This window comes from Peromyscus californicus, unplaced genomic scaffold, assembly GCF_007827085.1.
Source record: "Peromyscus californicus insignis strain IS unplaced genomic scaffold, ASM782708v3 Scaffold_7__1_contigs__length_154581171, whole genome shotgun sequence".
In the NCBI taxonomy this organism is placed as follows: Eukaryota; Metazoa; Chordata; class Mammalia; order Rodentia; family Cricetidae; genus Peromyscus; species Peromyscus californicus.
The window spans coordinates 101,043,059-101,066,315 of record NW_026294595.1 but is presented as its reverse complement, the minus strand read 5'-3'; the positions used below and the strand labels follow the sequence as shown (position 1 = coordinate 101,066,315).

The window sequence follows — 23,257 nt, the reverse complement described above, 5'->3', positions numbered from 1 at the left end:
AAAGAGTGGACTCTTGTAGGTGGCGATGAGCCACATGTCATGAGTCCAGCTCCGAAAACTGTAGCTTTTACTTTTTCTCCTTTTCTGTCTTTTCCTCTCTCTCTCTCTCTCTCTCTCTCTCTCTCTCTCTCTCTTTCCAGCCAGTGCCCTTCACTGCTGAGTCGGTTCTCCAGCCCTCTTTTTCAACTTCTTGTTGGCAAAGCAGCTGCCCCTTTCCCTTATGTGTGGCGTTTCCCCTGTATACCAAACAATCCCTAGCAGACACCAACAGCGTGACCTCTAATTCAATCCACTTTCAACACTGAATGGAGTCAGGTCCCAGAGTTGGAGGGCTCAGCCTTACGACTCTGCTCCACCTTCAGACACAGGTTGCCAGTAAGGAGTTTGCGATTTGTGTTTGTAACCTACGTGCTAAGACCAGATTCCCACATCCTTCTTGGGTTTAATTAATTTGCCGGGATGGCTTATAGAGCTATAGTAGACACGCTTCCCATTGATCGCAAGGATACCATGTAGGGTACACTCAACAGCCAGGTGAAGAGTGCCACATGGGGTGTGGAGCTGCCTTCTCTGGGTGCTATCCTTCAGGCAGCCCTGTGTGGTTGGTGACCCCAAATTCTTCGAATCTCTTCTTCCAGAGGTACTTTTTTTTTTCCCAAGGGGAAGGTGGGGGGGGGGGCTGGGGATCAAACTCAGGGTCTTGGGTATGCAAGGTAAGTGATCTGTACTGAGTCGCACCCATAACCTCTAGTTCTTTTTATTCATCCCTCTGAGCACCCCATGAATTCTGTTATCATAGATACAGATGATGTTTTAGATGGAGACTGTTTGGCTTGGGTTGGGCTTGAAACTCTTGGGTTCAAACATCTTCAGGCTGGAGCCTCTGAGGAACAAAGGGTCCTCAATACAAAACAAACAAACAAACAAAGCCCTCTTGGTGTTTGGGAAACTAAGGGTTTTTGATGTTTTGTGGCAGTGTTGGGGTCCAGGACAAACACGCCACCCCAGAATATGATTTCAGGAGAGGAGGATTTGCCACCCCTAATAGGCTCCCTTTGTGCTATTCTGAGAAGCCCTGGGCACAGAAGTAGCTCTCAAAAGATGTCCCTTAGTAGGAGACGTTCAGGAAGAAACCTTTGTTAGGAAAACTACTTGCCTCAGGAAGAGGAGGGCTCCAGATAACCGCCATCAGAAAGATTTTCATCTGACACAGGACAGTGTCTCTTCCTCCTTTGAGAACGTGTGTGTCCTGCGCTCTGCTGCACCGAGTCCCCTCTGTGTTCTGTACCTCTGCTTTCTGTGGAAGCTTCCGTCAGCTGAAGGACTTCCATACTTAGGTTTGCCTGTCTTATGTTGGTTTAAGTTGTAGCCCAGGTAAAGAACCCAGAACAAGTACTATGTAGTAATGGAAAACATAATCCTTTGTGTCCATTGCCAGCTCCTGCCTCTTGAACTCAGCCTGGCTAGCTATGAGCTTCATGGAGCCTGCTCTTCCCTCACCTCAGAGAGAAGCCAGAGCAGGAGCAACCTAATTATCTGTGCCGCTTGTTGTGAATGCCCTTGGCCTATCTTCTGGCCCCTGAGCTAGGACCTTTGCTGGAGCCTGGGGCTCTAGTTTCTGAGTGCAGGGACAGAGATGTGGAAGGCTCTTTTTTTGTTTTGTTTTGTTTCGTTTTTCGAGACAGGGTTTCTCTGTGTAGTTTTGGTGCCTGTCTTGGATCTCACTCTGTAGCCCAGGCTGGCCTCGAACTCACAGAGATCTGCCTGCTCTGCCTCCCCAAGTGCTGGGATTAAAGGCCTGCACCACCACCACCTGGCATGGAAGGCTCTTTTACCTTGTCTTCCTGCTTGTGGGCTTGGGTTGGTAGGTGCCCTGATTGGTCTAAAAAACAATTTCCTCTGGGTCTTTTGATCAAAGTTCTAATCAAGGACTGGGAGAAAAGAGGCTGAAATTAAGCCGGCAGGAAGGCACTTTATGGGGCGGGGCTAAAGCAGGGGAATGGAGAACTCTTTAAATAAGAGGCGCACTGGCTGCCAGGGGGTGCACAGCACAGAGGAGTAGTGAATAAGGAGCCAAGCTGATAGCTGCCTTCCACAGTCTCCTCCGCCGCCTGTCTGCCAGGAGCAAGCCAAGGGAGATGATGGAGCCCCAGGAATACCGAGCTAGAGGTGAGTGAGGGGTCCCCTGTGTGTCTTCCCTCATGGTAAGGCTGTGGAAACTGCTGCTGGGGCCAGGTGAGTGTTAGAACTGCTTTGGGAGAGCTGGCTTCAGCACTGTATCTCCTGACCGGGACGGAGGTAGGTCAGAGTTTTAAGCGGTCTCCCGTTCTCTGACCCTCATGTACCCACTCCCATGTTGCTGCCCGTGTCTTACATTTTGTTTCCCCTCTATCTGCCCACAAAATAAACTATTTGCATTTGTGATCCACTCCGTTATCTTATGAAATAGAAAAAAAAAAATCCCAAATAGTCTCCAAGTGCCCCCTTGTGTACAGGCTTTCACGTAAAAGCAAAACCCAACAGTTACCCTGTCTACAGGCCTGTCCGCAGAGGGAAATGGGGAGTTACCGAAAGGGAATTCTTTGAAGAACACATCCAGCAAAGCCATTTGTGACTATGACTTTGGTCCCACGTCTTCCATTTAGTACACATTAACCAAAAACAAAGGCTCTTGTAAAAGCCTATGTGACAAAAGAGAATTTTGAGTGTCTTGATAATTTTGTAATATTTGCGTCTTCACACTGGGGCAGATTGCCTAGAATTTCTTGGCTGTAAGGTAATATCCTGTCTTAACTCTAACCTTTCCTCTCGTCTCCCCTAGCGATAAGTGGCTATCAACCTTTGATGCAGTGTGTATCAGAGTACCACGCTGCCTTTCAGTGGTGCGCTTGGCTGAGAGCCAGCGAGGGTCCTTACCCTGCGGTGGAACACACACTCCTTTGAGACTCCCTGGATGAGTGGCAGCTCTCTAATGTCTGATGGGCACCACTGCTGGGTGCCCAAGGCCGTGGAGGGCTGAAGGAGTCCAGTCCCCTGACTCCTCAGTTTTGTCTAGGCCTGGTTCTGTGTGTAGGAACTTCGCATAAGCAGATGAAGAGGGAATAAGTCGGGCTCCTTTTCTTCTCTGCTCGATTTCTCCTTTGCAGGGAGAAGACAAGGAGGGGGGCTTAGGGAGGACTTCCTGTTCTTCACAAGAGGAGGGGGGCTTAGGGAGGACTTCCTGTTCTTCACAAGAGGAGGGGGGCTTAGGGAGGACTTCCTGTTCTTCACAAGAGGAGGGGGGCTTAGGGAGGACTTCCTGTTCTTCACAGCTGCTGCACAACGCAAGGGTGGGGGAAGATGAGTGAGTGTGAGCGAGTGCTGTGAAAACGGAGACCCCTGCAGAAGTGCAAGGGAAGAAAGACTAGCTCCCCCTCAGAAATTCTTCTTTATGTAGTCTTTGATCATTTGGTACATTTATTTGAACATGAAAGGCATGTTACAAACCCCGAGGAACAGCATCAAGGAGCTGCAGGCCGCACATCTTGGGTCCAGGTTGGTTCACGAGCTCTTGTCTGGGCTCCTGGTTGTGCTTTAGATATGTTTCATGTACCTCAGAAATTGTATGTGACATTTGTGTGTGTGTGTGTGTGTGTGTGTGTGTGTGTGTGTATGTGTGTAAACTTACAGTTTCAATCACACTCAGAAGATGTTACCAAGTACAAAAAGAGATGAGAATGTTGATTTAACGAGTCTAACAAGATGTTTTTGCCTTTTCTTAGAGTTGGGCATGGAAGCTTCCCTCTGTGCTGACGAAGAACACAGTACATGTCAGTGTGTATGTGAGAGTGTGTGAATGTGTTAGTGTGTGTGTGTGGTCATGTGTGTGAATGTGTGGGTGTGTGAGCTAGTTTTAGATTATATATGTCAGTGAGTGCATGTGTGAGTGTGTGTGTGAATGTGTTAGTGTGTGTGTGCATGTGAATGTGTGTAAGCTACTGTGAGTGTGTGTGTGTGTGTGTGTGTGCGCGCGCGCGCGTGCGCACGCGTGTGTGTTCATGTGAATGTGTAACCAGTTTGGGGTTCAAAGAGGTATGGAGTCTCTGTGTGAGCCTTTAAGGTAATGAATTATAGTTGTTCTGGTTCTGGGAAGAAAACAATGAGAGAATAGACCATACCAGCAAGGAGGAGGAAGAAAGGAAATGTTTCACTTTGGTGCTAAAGTTTTCTGTTTTGCAGATTTTCCCTTTTGCTTATCTATTTTCTCACAGGTTCTTCCCATTACTCACTCATGCTCTCTCCCTCTTTGTCCTGTTGGGGATCAGGTCTACCCGGACCACAAATCTCTCTCCTCTCACCAAGTCTTTTGATTGGGGTCCACGAGGGACAGGCACGAATAGGCTGAGGAAATATGACCTGTTCCTCTGCTTCTGTCCAGGGAAAGAGATGGTGGATTATATCTGCCAGTACCTGAGCACTGTGCGGGAGAGGCAGGTGACTCCAGATGTGCAGCCTGGGTACCTGCGAGCCCAGCTACCTGTGAGTGCTCCTGAGGAACCCGACAGCTGGGACAGCATCTTTGGGGACATTGAACGAATCATCATGCCTGGGGTGAGATACAGTAACTGCAGGGATGATCCCAGGTTTCAGGGATGGGCGGTACCCCAAGAAACCCTCACTCGAGTCAGTGTGGCAGGACAACACGTCCCTCCTGTGCTTGTCACCCAACGTCACAACTCATCTTCTAGGAATGGGAGGGCTCTGACTGCCTGGAAGGAGGTTTCTCCTGCCAGTGCTGACCGGTAGTGCTGGTGGGGAGGAGCAAAGTGTTGCCACCCCCAGAAGTGTGGCTAGCTAATGAGATGGATGGAGACATGAAGACTGGTTTGAAGAAAAGGGGCAATGGTGGAGTGAGGAAGGAGAGCAGAGGCCAGGGACAGTGCCTGTATCCCAATAGACAGGGCCTACCCAGTCTCTGAAATCTTACCGAATGGTCGGAACAGAGAGAACACCAGGCCCCAGGAGCATCCTAGTTGCCAGGTGGGAAGGCGGCTGCGAGCCCCATCAACTGCTCCTTCTTCTGTGTCATTCTCACCAGGGAGGTCTGCTGATTGAGCTGCTTCTTAGGGACAGGAAAGAGCTGTTCTGGAATTACTAATAGGCCCCATGATGAAGGAGGGAGCAGCCTGTGGTGACAGTGACTTGAGCAGGGACTAGATGGAAGCTGGCTGATGCATGAGACTTGAGCTGGAACTCACTGCCCTGGCCTATGAGGGCATTCCTAGTCACCAGGAATGAGTAGATCTGCTGAGGTCCCTCTGCTGATATCACCCCAGTTCCCTTCCCTGCCCTACACAGGCGATGCACTAGCCCGTGATGAGCTGTTTCATGTAATCCTCCTAGTGACCCATTGGACAGACAAGGAAATGGAGGCTCCGAGATGTTTATTGTTTTGTCTCAGGTCCTGTGTGGCAGATCCAGGATTTCAGCAGGAGTTATCTAATGCTTTGTTTTCTCCCCATACTCGGACACCTCTATGACAAGTGATGGGCCCCTCAAACTGGGCCCCGGTCCCGGGCAACACACATTCCATAAACCCACCGTCCCCCGAACCTCTTTGCTTGGAACATTCCGTGCTGACCTGTGCCTGTCTAAAAGCGCCTTTCAGTGTTCACTTGGGGTTTGCTCCCATCAGTCTTCCAAAAGCTTTGGTCTTAGATGTGACAGATGGATCGCGAAGCCAGGATGAGGAAATGGTCAAACTCTGCAAAGGGCAAGTTTGCCATGTAAGTCTGTTCCGCAAGCATCTTCGGAAAATGTCAGTGTGAGTGCAGCTTTCCTGAAAGGCCTAGTTCCTCGATAAGATTATCTCACCCGTTTCATTCTGTGACGCTGTCACTCCAGGGACTAACTGTCATTAGGAGTGAGCCCAAGAGCAACTGTTAGTGCCGCTGCTGAGGGAAGGAGGCATAACCGTTTCCAGGAGGCGTGGCCAAGGAGGCTTATTTCTGGACTTGGAGGTCTGTCTGCTTTGATAAGGGCTCTTCTGGTTTATCTCATCTGATTATTTTACAAGAACTGATAACTGATCTTGATAGCGCCAGGGGATGGAACCCCCTTCCCTCGTTTCCATGTGCGGTCTCTAAGCACAGCGAGAATGAGGGCCCAATCTTCCGTTTCATCGTCCAGGCCGTGCCAGCCCCGAAGAGCCAGCCCGGAAGCAGCTGGCCCTTTGCACTTACGTTGAAAACTGTATGGCTGTTCCTTCCTGCCATTTCCTAGACGCTGAGAAGAAAAAGTTTCATTTTGTTTCAATTCCAATCTTGGCAAGAAAGTTAGAGCAAAAGAGAAAGCACGCAGGCAAGCAAGCACGTGCACACAAGCATGCACGCACGCACGCACGCACGCACGCATACATGCACGCAAGCTTAGTAGGTAAAGGATCTTGCTGGCAAGCCTGAGGACCTTCAATCCCTGGGACCCACATGGTGGAAGGAAAGAACTGACTCTTCCTCAGACCTCCACAGCCCCCCACCCCACACAAACATACACAGATAACACACAGATACATACACACAAACACACATGGACGCACACATACACACACACACACACACACACACACACACACAGATACACACACAAACATAATTAAAAATTAAAAAGAAAGAATATGAGAGACTGACAGGAACCCGGTGAGGGAAGGCAGGCTACCACTCTGCTTGGGTGTTTGGGTGGATTCTGGAGCAGGCAGCCTTGGGGCCCGGATGATGTTTGGGACTGCGAGATGCTGCAGAGCTCTTGCTGCCAGCTCCGTTTCACATCAACAAAGCAGGGATGAGCCTAGGAGCTCATGGGGGATGCTGTGAGAATTAAATACGATAACTACGATAAAGCACGGAAGGTGGAGGACCTTGGAACCGCCTGCTAGTCTCCCGCTTGCTGAGCACTGAAGGAAGTGGTTTGCTGCCCGAGAGTCAAGGCAGGAGACGCGCTGTGCCTGTTACCTAGTGGTTAGTTCCCCACGAAGGTTTCCACCTGACAACGGACTGGTTTCTACCTAACTGTCCTAGGATTTATTTCAGGATGGGGAGGTACAAGAGAAGTTCCTAGTTTTATAAGGGTCTGAGGTGTATATGTATTTTGAGACCATCTTTAAGAATAATAATTAAAAATGGATCTCAAAGTTGACTGAGGAAAACAGGGGCTTTGGAGCTTGAGTTCCCAGACTTCACAGTGCATCAGCAAGGAGCTGAGGGAGGGCGGGAGAAGCCATGGAGCCTACCTACCCCTTGGACCTCACTCTAACGCTCCTGTGTGCACAGGTGTGGGGCAGTGTGTGCGCTACAAAGGCTGTTCACACGAAATAGAACGGTGTGCCAAGATGCCCTCCAGTGAGTTGTCAGTAGGGGACACATTTACACTCAGTGTTGTTCCGGCTCAGGGATCAAAGTGGGCTGTAGGAGCTGAGAAAGGACTCATGAAGAAAAACATGGTAGTTTTCTAAGAGTCAATAGGTTTTGGAGGGCCATGAGAAATCAGGGGACGCGGTTTCACTCAGAGAAAAACCCAGGTGGAAGCAGGACAGGAGAGTGAACAGTCACCGAGTGTGTGTGGTCACCCATAGGCTGGGCCCTCCCCAGCTGTTCGGCTCCTTCTTATGTCTCCCGACTGTGGGCTCAGGATTAGCCTAGAGTTTGCCTCCCATACTCCTGGGCTAGTCTGACATTACCTCTCCTTACCCACAGGGAAGCCAAGGGCAGCTTAGAGCAAATCTGACTGGCTCCCAGCAGGTGCTCTCTTCCCAGCGACCTCATGGATCCACAAAACCATAGCAGCTTTGGCAAGAGCTGAGAGGAAACAGCTGTCTGCTCTCTGGACCTTATGGTTTCTGCTTCCTTTGATGTTCTAGCAGGGAATCAGTGCGGGGCTAATGTGAGAGTGCCGCATCCGTGTTACTGTGGTAGTCTTCATTTCTCATAGCTCCTTTCCGATGTGGGTGAAGGTCCTCTACTGATGAGCTAGCTCAGTCTGGGATATGTGGAAAGAAGGAACAGTGATGAACACTTTATTCTTATGGACTGTGTTACTTATCTCTCTGAAAAGCATCCCCCCCATTTTTTTTTTTAAGAGTTGTTTCTTCTTACCAGAGAGGTTCTCTAGAGGAAGAGAGAGCTTTCTGGACATGCCAGCTGGTGCCAACTGTGTACATGGTGTGTGTGCTCTGTCTCTAGGTGGTACACTGGCAGAGTCCCCACATGCACGCCTACTATCCGGCCCTTACCTCTTGGCCATCCCTGCTAGGAGACATGCTGGCTGATGCCATTAACTGCTTAGGATTCACATGGGTGAGTAGAAATGGTTGTAACTACTGATACCTGGGGACACAGCAAGGAGCGCCGCCTCAGGATAGATGGATTCTGGTCTTTATCTCTGAAAGGGGTGGGTGTGTTTGACGAAATATTAATCATGGATTATTAATTGAAAATAAAAACATCAAATATTACAATGGCTTTATTGTTTAAACTTAGCCTTTATTTAAATTATCTCATCTAATCCTATAGAATCACGAGTTCTGGCCCCATTTTATACATGAGGAAATTGAGGTTTGAGTAATTTATCTTGCTAAATTCACAGAGCTTATTCAGACTCAGATGAGATTTGAACCGAGATCTGGTTACTTCTACAGTTTGTGACCTTAACAGGGCACTTCGACGCCTGTTAGGTCACAACTTCCCCTGGGCTCTTGTCTCTGAAGAGTTAGAGATATTCTCCGGGACTTCCCTTAAGCTCTCCTCAGCTCTGAGAGGTGCCAGAAGCATTATGGAACATTTTTATCTCTTACGCTTGAACTTTTGTAGCGCACTGGAGGTTGGGGAGAGCACAGCTAGGCCTGTTATCTTGGGAAAGAACACAGTAATTTCTTAGTAAAAACTTTCCCTTAGGTTTTAGATTATCAATTGGGTGTTTTAGAGACTCAGAGTGTCAGATTCGAGGCAATCATGCCTGGATTGTTTCTTCACAGAGTTCCAGAGAGCCAACCTCATTGAGGGCAGCATGGATCCAAAGCCCCCATTCCTTCCCTTTTTGACAAAGGAGTGTAGGATGAGTGGGGTGGAGGTGTGCAGCCCGGGCCTCCTGGCCTGGACCCCTCCTCTACAGAAGTTCCCATGGATATTGAGGCAGAGACGCTGGTGTTTCTGGGGCTGGTGGGGGCATCTCGGTGGGTCAGTGAAAATGAAAGTCCTTTCCTTCTTTCAGGCTTCCAGTCCAGCATGCACGGAGCTGGAGATGAGCGTCATGGACTGGCTGGCGAAGATGCTGGGCCTCCCTGAGCACTTCCTGCACCACCATCCCGGCAGCCAGGGGGGAGGTGTCTTGCAGGTGCCTGTGATGATAGCATTGCATCTCACACTGGGGCTGGGCACAGAAAGCAAAGGCAAATCCTTCCCCACAGTTCTCCCGTTCTCCATGGAGTGTCCCTTAAGTCACCTGGACCACCAATGTCATCACCATCCATGCAGCTTCCACCTCTGCCACAGCCACCGCACGCTGCTGTCTTCACCACATCCCCTTATTTGAAATAGATGAATTCAGCATCTGATTATCACAGGACCCCCACAGTCATGTCTGGAGAGAAATCTCAGCCAACCTTGTCTATCTTGAGGGGCATTTCCTTTAATGTGCATGCTCCTCATTTGGTAGATAGAAACGAATTTCCAGAAGGACAGTGTTAGCCCACGTTGACAAGAACCATTGAAAATAAAGCCATGCCCAAATCACCAGCCCCTGCACAAACCAGTGTGGAATCAGACTCTATTTCCATTCTGGGAAAAACTCTCCCCTCCTCTCCCCCCATCTTTTCCTCTTTCTCTCATTCTGTTTGTGCTGATCAAACACAGGGCAGAGTGTAGGCTAAATATGGCCTCTACTACTGAGATGTACTTCTGGCTCCAAGTGTGCTTTTTTCTTTTCAATAGATTTCACATGGTGAACAAACCTATCCACAAGAAATAGGACATTCTCTTGCTTGTTTCTGGAACAATCTTCTTCTTGTTTCTGTAGTCACTCTGAAAGGCGTTGTTGGCATTAGGTGCAAATTTAACTTTCCGAATGCAGAATAGGTATGTGAGTCATGGAGAAAGGAGGCCCTCTGGGAAGGAGCACCCCACTTCCTTACTAATGATGACCCCACACACACACACACACACACACACACACACACACACACACTCCCTCCATGGGAACAGACCTAGAGAACAGGACATAGAGGCTGACACATTTGCTAATCCCTCTCCACTACAGAGCACCGTCAGCGAATCTACTTTGATCGCCCTGCTGGCAGCCAGGAAAAACAAAATCCTAGAAATGAAAATGTTGGAGCCCGATGCTGATGAGTCCTCTCTGAATGCTCGGCTCGTCGCCTACGCCTCTGATCAGGTAAGCTACTTAGAACCTGTGTAATTTCCATCTGCACCTGTGAATTCTGGGTTCTGGGTTCTGGGGTTGACTCTAGAAACCATAAGGAATGCCAATCTCACACACGGGCATTCAATTCCTTCAGTCTTGGTCTTCCGCCATTCCTAGTCATGCTGATCTCACGACAGCCCTTTCATGGATTTTTCCATGGCCCATGTAGGCTCACTCTTCAGTGGAGAAGGCTGGCTTGATTTCCCTTGTGAAGATGCGATTTCTGCCTGTGGACGACAACTTCTCACTCCGAGGAGAAGCTCTTCAGAGAGCCATCGAGGAAGACAAGCAACAGGGCTTGGTGCCTGTCTTTGTAAGTCAGAATGTATCTTTAGGATCAGTGTGCTAGAATGTGGATGTTAGTAAGCAAGGGATTTTGACAGAATCCTGGTAAGTAATGTGCTGCAAACAGAAGCAGAAACTCTTAAACTTAGTGTATTACAAACTATGAGATGTTCTTTCTTTCTTTCTTCATTCCTTTCTTTCTTTCATTCTTTTGTAACACAAATTTTAAATAGTCTTATTAATAAAAAACCCAGAGCCAGTCATTGGGGTGAAAGCTGAAAGATCAGAGCAGCAGAGCAAGCCAGCCCCGAGTTCTTACCTCTATGAAATCCTCAGTCTTAAGATAGTGAGTTCCTGTTTCCTCACGCCTTATATACCTTTTTCTGCCCTGCCATCTTACTTCCTGGGGTTAAAGGCGTGTGTGCTTCCCAAGCAAAGGCATGAGATCTCAAGTGTTGGGATTAAAGGTGTGTGCCACCACTGCCTGGCTGTTCTCAGTTCTTGAACTCAGAGATTCAGATAGCAATAGGATTAAGGGCGTGTACCATCACTGTCTGGCCTCTATGTCTAATCTAGTGGCTGGCTCTGTCCTCTGATCCCCAAATAAGTTTTATTGGGGTACACAATATATCACCACATTTTTTTTAAACAGGGTTTCTCTGTGTAGCCCTGGCTATCCTAGAACTCACTTTGTAGACCAGGCTGGCCACTGTCTCCCAATGCTGGGACTAAAGGCATGCACCACCATACCTGGCTTGAGGTGTTATTCCATGTTGTGTTATGAAATAAAATTTATGGATTGTAGCCAGTGCTAAAAAGAAATGGAAAATATTCAAATGCATTTATGCACCTAGGGTATGTATTGTTTTGTGAAACTTTCATTTTTTTTTTTTTTTGAGACAGGGTTTTACTGTGTAGACCAAGCTGGCCTTGAACTAATAGACACCTATCTGCCTCTGCCTCTTAAATGCTGGGATTAAAGGTATATACCACCACACCTGGTGAAACTTTCATTTTAAATGTACACATTTGTGGGATAGATTGCTGTGCAAAGTAGATTTCTTACTGCAAGGTATGATAAAATAGAGTGTGAAAGAGACACATTCTGGGTGGAGGGGTGCAGATGGCAGGTGATGTCAGGGAGAAGATCCTTGTTCAGCATCAGTGTGTCATGTGACTCTTTATCTCTCTCTAGGTCTGTGCAACATTAGGGACCACCGGAGTCTGTGCATTTGACAGGCTGTCCGAGCTGGGCCCCATCTGTAAGTATCTGTCCTCCTCGGCTAGGAAGGTAAGGGATAATGGTTGAAATATTTGCTAGAACAAGAGCCTGAGACCAGCTCCACTGAATTATTCTCATTGGTCAGTTTGGTGATGAAAGGAGGGAGGGAAATCATCAAAGGTCGTGAGAGTCACTCCCCAGCAGGTCAAGGTCACTGGGCTTTTCCTAGTGGTGAGACGAAAGCTGGAAATGTTGTACTTTGCGTTCTGTCCTAGGAAGGAAGCATCAGTCAGCTTCTCCCCTGCTGTAACCAATAATGAAATCATAAAGATATAATGGAATTTCAGATAATGAAATTATAAAGAGAAAGGGTTTATTTTGGCGAACAGTTTTGGAGGCTTCCAGTCCACCATCAGCTGGCCCCGTCACCGCTGGGCCAGAGTGAGGGACAGAATGTGGTGTACGTTGGAGCAAAAGCAGTCAACAACATCAGAGAAGGAGAGAGGGGAGGAGATCAGCATCCTGCCACCTCTTCAAACTAGGCTTCCCTCCCGCCATAGCCACCCGGTGGAACAAGCTTTTAACACAAGAGCCCTTAGGGGACATGGGACAGCCAGTCTGTGGCAGAGTCTCAAGTTTTCACATTCTCTCACTTGGAATGTTGAAGTCTAGTCAAAGCAGGCTCTGTTTAAAATATAAAATCTGTATAAGGATAAGGAGGTGGCAATGCCTGCTTCAGGTCCACCTCCTTATGCCAAGGCCCCGCCATCTCATCTCCACAACTCTTGCTGACTCCTTTAGCAGAATCCACCATCCTTTTCCAGGTCTTCTCTTTGCAGCCTGCCATGGTGTTGGCTAGGTGAGCAAGGCCTTTTGGTTGGCCGGTAGTAGCTCTTTCAGGCCCCTCTTCTAGCCGATGACATTTGCTTTCTCAGGTGCCAGTGAGGGGCTGTGGCTCCACGTCGATGCTGCTTATGCTGGGACAGCCTTTCTGTGCCCTGAGCTCCGGGGATTCCTGAAGGGTATCGAGTACGCTGACTCCTTCACTTTTAATCCTTCCAAATGGATGATGGTACACTTTGACTGTACTGGGTTCTGGTGAGTCGAGCTCTGGGCATGGGAAAATGCCTTGCTTCCTTAGAGAGACCTCAGCCACCACTAATACCTGCTTGGAAACCCACAGGGTTAAGGACAAGTACAAGTTGCAGCAGACCTTCAGTGTGAACCCCGTCTACCTCAGACATGCCAACTCTGGGGCAACCACAGACTTCATGGTGAGTTTCCGGGAATGAGCAGCCTGTGGCCTCTCAGGTGGGGACTATGGACTGACCCCTGAGGTTTTGAATGGCTGCTCCCTTCAGAGGCAGCAAGCTATGAGTTCATTACATAGTTTGCCACTGGATACCCTTGCTTTCCAGTTGTGCACAAGCACACAGAATGAAACACAGAAAATGAGACAAACAAAACAAAACAAAAAAGAAACCCCCCCCAAACAAAACAAAACAAACAAAAACCTCCCAAAAGCCAAAACCCTAGAAAAATCAATTCCTAAATCTTTTTGGCCTGTTTTGCTCCCAGAAGTGTTCTCTCTGCCACAGGTAGGTTAGCTCTTTTTACCGTCTTTGGCTGGTGTTTGCTTGGTTTTTTGCTTGCTGGAGAGTGTGGACCATTTCCTTGGGTGGGAAAGAGGCTCCGTGTTAAACTGCTTTCATGTTGCTGACTTTGACACAGACCCTCCAGGAGCTCTGCAGGGAGAGTGTCTCTGGCCTTCCCGGCTGCCTACACCTCCACTCTTTCAGGCTTAGGCCCTCAGCACATACCATGTCTTAGGAAAGCAAGTTCTTCAGATTTACTCTTTAGTTTGAGGATGAGCCCTTTCGTTTTAGGCGGGATTAGGATGTCAATAAACATGTTGCATATCACATGACTAGTGAAAGGTTTGAAAGGAGAGCACGGTGTGCTTGGCTTGGAATTCTGTGCATCGGTAGTCATTTGGGAAACTGTTGAAAATCTGCACCTCGGGAACATGGCACTGACTTTATAGGGGTTTGTGAGGCTTTCATGGGAACATACATGTCAGAACAGTGTCTGAGTGGCAAATGCTTGATAATTAGTATGCATAAAATTCCAGAAAGGTCTTCTCATAAGTTGTAGGGGTTTGCTATTGCAACATGGCTAAACACACATGCGCTAAGGCTGGATTGCCTGTGCGTGAAGCCTGCTTCTCCTCTGACTGGCCTGAGGGGCTCTGGACAAACGGCTTGTACTCTGTTCAGGTTTCTGTCTCTGTAAATGGAGACAGGAGCGGTTCTGCCTTCTAAGCTTGCTGTGAGAATGGAATGAATTAACACAGTGACACACTGACAGTGAAGCCTGGTGACCTTGGGGAAGCGCTGGCGTGTTTTTCTCCTTAGACAGTCGAAGTGCCTTTTCCTTTGGTTTAGTTCTGTAGCAGAGGCACCGTCCTCACTTGGTCACACTGATGATTCTTCTGTGAAGACATTTCCTTGAGGTGTAGGAAGGCTTTGGGGTTGCAGGCAGTAAGCTTACAGTATGGAGGGAAAACCTTCTAGAGGAGAATAAAAATAGATGGCCTCTTGCCCTTTCTGGTGGGTGTTTCAAAAAATTTAAGTAAACAACAACAACAACAACAATTGAATGCTACGACTGTCAGTCAATCCTGCCTGTGAAATGATGCCTGTGATTTCAGGAGTTTAGTTGGACTTGGAACTTCTCATCCTGACTCCACTCCCAAATGCTGGAATCATGGGATATACCAGCTGGCATCACAGGAGAATGCCATCATGCCCAGTCTATGCAGCGCTGGGGATCAAACCAGGACCTCACGCACACTAAGCAAGCAGGCCCCTACTGGGTTCTTGAAGGCCTGCTGTTATTTTTGTGATTTTTTTAGTAGCTTGAGTGTACCTTCAAGTACATGTACCTTAAGTCCCGATGTGGTCTGAGGACCATAAATAATGTTTTCTTAGAAATAGCTGAATCTCTGAGAATGTCTTTCTCTTGGCTGCTCTGGGAAACTTCCATCACGGCATCACTGTGGGATCCAGTGGATTTATTTTTCAAGCGTATGAAGAAGCTTCTCCAGAGCAATGAGGCTGCTCTCTTTGTCTTGGTCCTCAGGCTCTTAGAGCTGCTCCAAGCTTCTTTGCACCCAAGGGGCTTCAGTTTTGAGTAGGAGCCAAGTCCAGCTCTGAGAGGACCTAGACACATTACAGTGCTCCAGGTGTTTACTTTGGGGGAGGGGGCCTCTGGAACCTTCTGGAATCCGGGCCGCTGTCTCTGCCATCCATGAAGTTCCCCCGAACTTCATTCTGTGTCTCTCCAAGGGCAGAGAGCACCGACAGCAGGGAGGCCCATAAAGCCTTGAGGAGACACAGAGGATGCTGGGAGACATCTCTAGTTAAGGAAGTTCCATGCCAGTCTTTATGAGCCCAAACTTCCCAACCCAGCAGAAACTGCCTAAGACGGTCTCTGGGTCCATATGGTTTGATTTTAGCCGAGTGATAAGAATGGGAATGGACATCATGAGGAGACCACAGCGGAAACGCCCCTTACCCTTCCCTGGGTGGTTAGTTTACCATAATCTAGAAACTGGCATGTTTTAGAGGGAGAGGGCAGCACCCACTTGTTATCCTGTGAATGTCCTTAGGACAAGGCTGGGGCAGGCTATGGCAAGGATTTTGTCCTTTCCTAAGGTTTTGATGCCCTCTGCTGGCTGACAAAGGTCCTTGAGCTGGCCTTCCACTGGACAAGTTTTTCTTGGAAATCAAAGGTTTCCTTCCTTCCTTCCTTCCTTCCTTCCTTCCTTCCTTCCTTCCTTCCTTCCTTCCTTTCTTCCTTTCTTTCTTCCTTCCTTGCTTTTGAAAGGGTCTCTCTGTGTAGCCCTGGCTGTCTGGAGCTTGATGTATAGACTAAGCTGGTCTCAAACTCACAGAGATCCACCTGCCTCTGCCTCTCCAGTGCTGGGATTAAGTGTGTCACCATGCCGGGAATCTAGTGCTTTCTTGAAGGACACATAGCATCCTTGAATGGGGTGATATCCCAGCTGTGTCTGGCCTGGGAAACTAGAGCGGAGCATGAAGATGAGTACGTCAGTGAAGACTTGGCAAAACTCCATGGAGACAGGCAGACGAATATTCGACAGGATGAATATTTTTAGGGAGCAGAAATGGTGGTGGAGGCGTTCTGACATTTGAGGGGGCACTTGGGAGAAGCCACGTTGCTCATTAGAATGACTGCAAATGTCCCCCAAACTGTGTGCTCTGTTTTCAGATCTGAGACATTGGATTGGGAATGTTCAGATCTATGGTAACTGCAACTTTGAACTTAAAGCTCTGTTGAATTTGGTACCAGAGAAATATCAACTTCAGCCCGAGGCAGAGGTTCATATGCTCATTTGCAATCTGAATGCTTGAGTGATGTGCATCTGGAGCTATAGGAAGCTCCCGGGGAAAAGCCAGAAGGTGGCAGCAAGGTTAAGTGAGGACCATCTTGGTGCCAGACAGAGACACAGATGTAATATTTAAATCACATGCCCATCATCTAAACAGCCCACACTGACTGGACGATTTCCTCTGAGTTTTTGCATCCATTGTTCCTGAACCATTTCCTGGGAAGTGCCTTTTGTTTTATGCCATTGATGTATCAGTGAGGGAGCCCTGCCAAAGTCACACAGTGTAAGGGGCAGGCAGAGCTGGAGGGAAACCCAGGTCTCTCAGGCCCCAGTGTCTGAGCTCTTAATCACTGTACTTTAAGCCACTATCCATGTTGAGAAGAACAGACCTAGAACTTTAATTTCTGCTAGTCAAGGAACTTGCCTCGAGTTTCTAAGCTGGAATGAAAAACTTAAGCAGCAGTTGAAGTGAGGCGCTACCCTGGGTTCCAGGACACAGGCTTGATTTCCATTTGTCCCGCTCTCTGTGGAGTGCCACCGGCATAACTTGTCTTGGTTTGCTCCTTAGCGACAGCTTTGGGAGTCATGGCGACACCATGGGTCCCAGGAGGGCTGGGCAGGCAGCACATAATGCTAAGAGCGCCCAAGGGACCGGGCACCTTGCTTCTAACCATGAGCCCTGTGTTATTTGTTCCTAGCACTGGCAGATCCCCCTGAGTCGGCGCTTTCGCTCCATTAAGCTCTGGTTCGTGATTCGGTCCTTCGGGGTGAAGAATCTTCAAGCACATGTCAGACACGTATGTTGTAGGGCCGTGGGACCCAGCCCAGGCTGCTTTGCGTCTTCATGGGGAGGAAGACTTGTTTCGGTTTTACACATCTGCCCAGGGGATCCTTGGTGTCTGGCTCAGGTGGTAGGACCGGTAGAGGGGCTTCTGGGATTTGATGATTGGTTGTCTAGAGGAGCGCTGAGCATCACGTAATCCCAGCGGACAGTCTGTGATTTGTAGCTCGCATTGTTCATCGTCTAAACAGTCAACACTAAGCACAGCTTCCTTTGAGGTTTTTGCATCCCCTGTCGTATCACTTCCCTGAGTGTCTCACCTTTCCTGTTGCTGTCTTTGAGAAATGAGGAGTGCAGACTCAAAAGCCTCCTTTGCAGAAAGAGAAAGTGAAAGCAGTCCAAAGGGCAGTGTGTCGGGTCAAAGCATGGCCATATCTTTTTTCTTTTTTCTTTCCGGTTAAGGGGTGGGGAAAATACCATGATTGTCACAGCTGGTTGAAAATTATGGTCACTATTACGGTGACATCTGAAACCTAGCTTTCCCCACTTGCAGACCCTGCCCCTGCATTGTGCCAGCAGAAATTTACTGAAGGCCTGGTGGTTGGTTTTTTTTTTTTTCTCCAGTTCGATTTAATAACAACACAATTACTGTGTAGTAAAGAGACTCAGAGTTAAGTGACTTGGGCACTCATGTTCTTTGTGGAAAAGACACTCAGCTGAGAACTCAGGCTAGCAGTATTTCTCAACAGCCGGGTTAACCGGTTTAACTCAAAGACACAATTTTTCTTTCAACCACCTCGGTGTGTCTTTGCCTTATCACCTTTTTCCTAGGGAAATTTCTTATTTCTCCAATGAACAAGTACAAAGTGAAATGGCAAAGGTAGTACCTGGACTGGCCAATGAGCGGTTGCCACCTAGCATTCTCCTGCCCTTCCTCTGTCTCCAGACTCACGAGTGGAGGGTAGGGGGTGGGAATGGAGGCGATGGAGGTGATAGGAATTTCTTTTGCCTGAAGCTTAGGATTGGATATTAAACTGGTCAACCTTCCCTAACATTGCCTTTGGCTCGCCCTTGGATTCCCATCACTGCCCTACGATTTTACCACACCAGCCCACACCGTGGGTGTGCTTTATTCTCATCCTCAGCCTGCGCCTTAGCTTGGGCATTTCACAGACATATCCAAACTCCAAACTCAGCCTACAGCTGCACCCGACCCTGCCCTTCTTCTTTCCAAATGGTGTCAAGTTCGACTTCCCCAGAAGTCTCTCTGAGCACTCCCCCTCTTCTGCCTCTGTGGCATCCCCAGGGACAAGCACATTTGAAGGACCTGGAGCAAAAAGTCCTGGGATAATGAGCACTGAGTTAAAACACAGCTGTTTGACATGAGCTAATTTATCTCTTGAAGTTGCTTGTGATTAAATTATCACTTGTATAGCACTTTAAAGAGCCCATACCACTCACTCTTTGTTGGAGTCTTGAGGTGGCTGGTCGCCCAGATCAAGTGAGACTCACAGTGGAAGTCCCGGGACTTGACTGCAACCTTCCCAATTCCACGCCCTTTTTTTCTTTATGGTTCTTGCTGCCCTTAATTGTGCTAAGCTCTTTAAGCCAGGTTATATGAAGCCACGTTTTGCATCTCTGTGCTGTAGAGTGGTGCTTTAGAGATTTGAATTTTAGTTTTACCCCTTCTTGAGCCTGGACAGATAGCGCTTTCTTTCTGTATTTGCTTTATTGGACCTACAAAATGATGTGGTAGTACCATTCTCAAAGGTTAAATGAGACAATACATATGCAGGTTTTAGCATTAAAAATCAAGTATTCCTCCACTTCTAGGATTTCATTTTCTTTTTAAAGGTGTAGCCCAGGCTAGCCTCAAACTTGCAATCCTCTTCATCACTTGCCCACTGTATCTCACTGGGACTGGGTAGTTTTTCTTCTAATGACAACGAGTTATTATTATCCATTTCCCATCACCTGTAGGTGACTGGAAAACCTTTGTAAACAGCCAGAAGGTCTTTTTTATTTTTTATTTTTTTGTACTGTGGTCCTTACTGTCTCTGCTGTAGCTACTGAGCCCTGTCACTGTGACACAATGACAGTATGTGAACACACAGGGCCATCCTCAGCTACATAGTGAGTTTGAACCAGTCTGGGCTACAGGAGAACTTTTCTCAAGAAAAAGAAAAGAAAAAAAAGCTCATGGGGCGGTGGTGAGAGCTTGAGGTAGACGGCAGAGAGAGAAAGTGGAGCAGATAGAGGTTGGTTTAAACGGCACTGTACCTCGGTCAACGACAACAGCGGAAACGCTTGTCTTCTGAAATAACATCAGGTGAAGCCCATAAAAAAATCACTTAGCAGAGACCCTGTGAAAGAAAAGTAACCCGGGCTGGTCTTAGACTGGGATCTCTGCCCCCACCCCCAGGTCTCACTATGTAACCCAGGCTGGCCTTGAGCACACACAGAGAGATCTGCCCACCTCTGCCTCCTGAGCGCTAAAATTAAAGACTTGTCACAGTATTCCTGGCAACCTCGAACTTCAGATCCTCCGGCCACAAACTCCCCACCCCTGGCTTTATCCAGTTGTTGATTGAACACAGAATTTTTTACACAATGGGCTAGCAGATTGCCAGCTGAGCCACAGCCCGGTCCTTCTTTATTAAAAAACTCTATGTAAAAGTAAAATCAAGAAAACCATAGGAAAATTTAAAAGATCATGTAAACATTTTAATATCAATATGATGTTAAATCTTTAATTTTTGTGATGATAAATATGCACAACGTATAAAACAACTGTGTTTTAGGGTACAATGTAATATCAAATGAGTATTGCTATTTCCAGAACATTTCATCATCCCAAGAAGAACCTCTGCACCTGTTAACTAGGTACAAGCTTTTTTCCCCATGGTATAGGTGGTATGCTATATAAAATATAAACTCCCTGTGACATGTCAGTAACAAGGGCCTTTGAGCTATGACGTGTGAAGAGCATGGTGAGGTGAGGGAAGTCAGTTGATATTTTTTTGGGGGAGTGAGAGGGTTTCGGGACAGGGTTTCTCTGTGTAACAGTCCTGGAATTCACTTTGTAGACCAGGCTGGCCTCAAACTCACAGAGATCCACCTGCCTCTGCCTCCTGAGTGCTGGGATTAAAAGGCATGTGCCACCATGCCTGGCCCAGTTGAGCCGTTTGAGGCAGGGGTATGGCTCAGCCTACATAGCCTGCTGTACTTTCCTTTGGGCACGGAGTTGGACCCTTTCTGGCTCCCATGGCCAGTGAAAAAGCTGAGAAGCTGGAAGAGGAGACTGATTGCTGAGTTAGAAAGCACGCAACTCTTGAGTTCTGGGACTAAGTTGAAAGAGGACTTTGAGACACAAGGTCTCTGGGTGGATGTGACGTGACAGAAAATGAAACAGGAGGGTTTTCCAGCTTGAATACGAGCGAGATCCAACGGGGAAGACAGGCAGGCAGAGGCCACACAGGTCTCAGGACTCATCTGTGTCCCTGGTCTAAGTTGCTGAACAGTATCAAAGCAGATGCAGTTTGGTTTTTGTCTATTAACCACAGTTTTGTTTTGCTTTTGTTTGTGTGTGTTTTTACAATTCCAGGGTACAGAAATGGCTAAATACTTTGAATCTCTGGTCAGAAATGACCCTTTCTTTGAAATTCCTGCTAAGAGGCACCTTGGTTTGGTGGTTTTCCGTCTGAAGGTAATGTGCGCTCCCATGGCTCCCTGAGAAGGGTGTTTCCATTTCAGAGTTGAGTGGGAATGGAGCCTCGTAGACCTGCAAATGCTGGGCTTCAGGGAGCACCCACCAGCGGCGTGTTGTAGACTCCAGTTCTCTTTGTTCTTCATATAGGGTCCCAATTGTCTCACAGAAAGTGTGTTAAAGGAAATAGCCAAAGATGGCCAGCTCTTCCTTATCCCAGCCACTATCCAGAACAAGCTGATCATCCGTTTCACTGTGACATCCCAGTTTACCACCAAGGAGGACATCCTGAGAGACTGGAACCTCATCCGAGAGGCTGCTACCCTCGTCCTGAACCAGCACTGTACTTCCCAGCCGAGCCCTCGGGCCAAGAACCTCATCCCAACCAGAGGCTCCAGGGACCTGACCAGTGGGCTATCCCTGGAGTCTGTCAACGAGGGAGGAGACGACCCAGCTCAGGCCCGGAAGATCATCAAGCAGCCCCAGCAGCTGGGGGCCAGTGTGATGAGAAGGGAAGTCGGCTGTGATCTTGAAACCCTGCTGGATCCACCTGACGAATGCTTCTCAGAAGAAGCCCCAGATGCCACCAAGCACAAGCTGTCGTCCTTTCTGTTCAGTTACTTGTCCGTCCAGAGCAAGAAGAAGACAGTGCGTTCCCTTAGCTGCAACAGCGTGCCAGTGAGTGCTCAGAAGTCACTCCCCACAGATGGCTCATTGAAGAACGGGGGCTCCTTCCGGGCCAGAATCTTTTCCAGGTTCCCGGAAGAAATGATGATGATAAAGAAAAGCGCCTTCAAAAAGCTGATCAAGTTCTACAGCGTGCCCAACTTCCCGGAATGCAGCTCTCAGTGTGCCCTACAGCTGCCCTGCTGCCCTCTGCAGGCCATGGTGTAGAGCCTCCGACCAGAACGCTAGGATGTGCTTCGGGGAGTTTGCGAACCCCTCAACATGGTGTGCCGCTTGTGTGCTTCTGTGTGTGTGCGCCTTGAGTGCTTCTGTGTGTGTGCGCGCCTTGAGGGGGAGCAAGTCCATAACTTTGATCATAGCCTCACGGGGTTCATGACTCACAGTGGACGGTAATTGGGGAGTTTAAGCCCGGATGCTTAAACTTAAGTTTAATGCTCCAGAGCGTTGCAGCAGCCCGTCAGACAGAGGGGGTAGGAGGGAGGGATCCTAACTGTTAAGCTTATAACATGAAATGCAACCTAGAAATAAATTGTGCTTATATCTGAAATAAACCATAGTCTGACTTAACTGACGCCCAAAACGCAGGTGACTAAGCAAATAATGTGCTAGAGGTGCCATGCCTGTGCCCCGGTCCTGCTTTACAGAAGGCTGAAGATTTTAATTTAGTCATGAGAAAGTAGAATTGGAGGATCCCTTGGTATCAAGCAAGGAAGGCAGCTTATTATGTGAGACAGGGGCATATTATAGAGCCCTGGCTGGCCTGGAACCCATTCTGTAGACCAGGCTGGCCTCGAACTCACAGAGATTCACCTGCCTCTGCCTCCTGAGTGCTGGGATTACAGGCGTGTGCACAACCCGCAGTTTGTATTTTTAAAGCATCAATTCTCAGTTAACACTGTGACTTCCACTTGGTTCATGTAAAGCTGCGTGTCCTCATTTATAAACTGTTTGCAATTTCCTACGCAGGAGTCTTAAAAACAAAACAAACCAACCACCCAAACAACAAGAAAACCTACTAATTCCTGGGGCTGGACACACATTTCAGTGGTTAACAGCATGCATTGCTCTTGTAGAGGACCCAAGTTCAGGTCCCAGTAACCTGTCAGGAGGTTTACAACTGCCTGTAACTCCAGCTCCAGGGCACCAGACACCTCTGCCTGGCTTCCTCAGGCATGGCACACACACACACACACACACACACACACACACACACACACACACACACACACACACAGAGAGAGAGAGAGAGAGAGAGAGAGAGACAGACAGACAGACAGACAGACAGACAGACAGACAGAGGTGTTTAAAAATGAAGTAAATCTTAAAAGAAGATTGATTCCTAAAAATATTGGGCTATTTGCCATGGGGTGGCTCTGGGCTTTGGGGTGTGTTGGATACCCCAGGTGATGCTAAGGTACAACATTTGTTAAGCTCACTAGTTTCTGAAAGGGTCAGTGGTGTCCCCAGATGTTTCAAGGCACAGGCAAGTTTGGGAACATTGTGCTGATGCAGAGCTCCCCAGGTTTGAGCCTGTGTATGAATCAGCGGGAGGGCTTGCTAAGGCCCACAGTGCTGAGCCCACTCGCAGGGCTTTCGACTCTGGGTTTAGGGTGGGGCCTGAGGCTTTGTGTTAAGAAGCTCCCAGGTGAAGCCAGTGCTCTCACTGTGGAAATGCTGGTCTGCAGTGTTCCCTCCAGTCCTCTCAGTGGAGTT

The 23,257-nt window shown here is 48.2% G+C and overlaps 1 protein-coding gene across 1 annotated transcript; it reads left to right on the top strand.

Annotated features, from left to right (window-relative positions):
- Positions 1 to 2,071: 2,071 nt before the first annotated feature.
- Hdc (histidine decarboxylase) lies at positions 2,072 to 22,643 on the top strand. The gene is made up of 12 exons (XM_052725934.1): positions 2,072 to 2,169; positions 4,418 to 4,590; positions 8,214 to 8,327; positions 9,241 to 9,363; positions 10,285 to 10,419; positions 10,619 to 10,762; positions 11,930 to 11,996; positions 12,892 to 13,054; positions 13,140 to 13,230; positions 17,069 to 17,167; positions 20,756 to 20,857; positions 21,008 to 22,643. The coding sequence occupies exons 1-12, from the start codon at positions 2,139 to 2,141 to the stop codon at positions 21,749 to 21,751; spliced, it is 1,986 nt and encodes a 661-aa protein (XP_052581894.1). The 5' UTR covers positions 2,072 to 2,138; the 3' UTR covers positions 21,752 to 22,643.
- Positions 22,644 to 23,257: the final 614 nt, after the last annotated feature.

Coding starts and splice junctions, on each gene's coding strand:
- Hdc (XM_052725934.1), top strand. CDS start 2,139: ATGATGGAGCCCCAGGAATACCGAGCTAGAG. Junction 4,591..8,213: donor AACGAATCATCATGCCTGGG/GTGAGATACAGT, acceptor CTCTGTCTCTAG/GTGGTACACTGGCAGAGTCC. Junction 17,168..20,755: donor TTCAAGCACATGTCAGACAC/GTATGTTGTAGG, acceptor TTACAATTCCAG/GGTACAGAAATGGCTAAATA.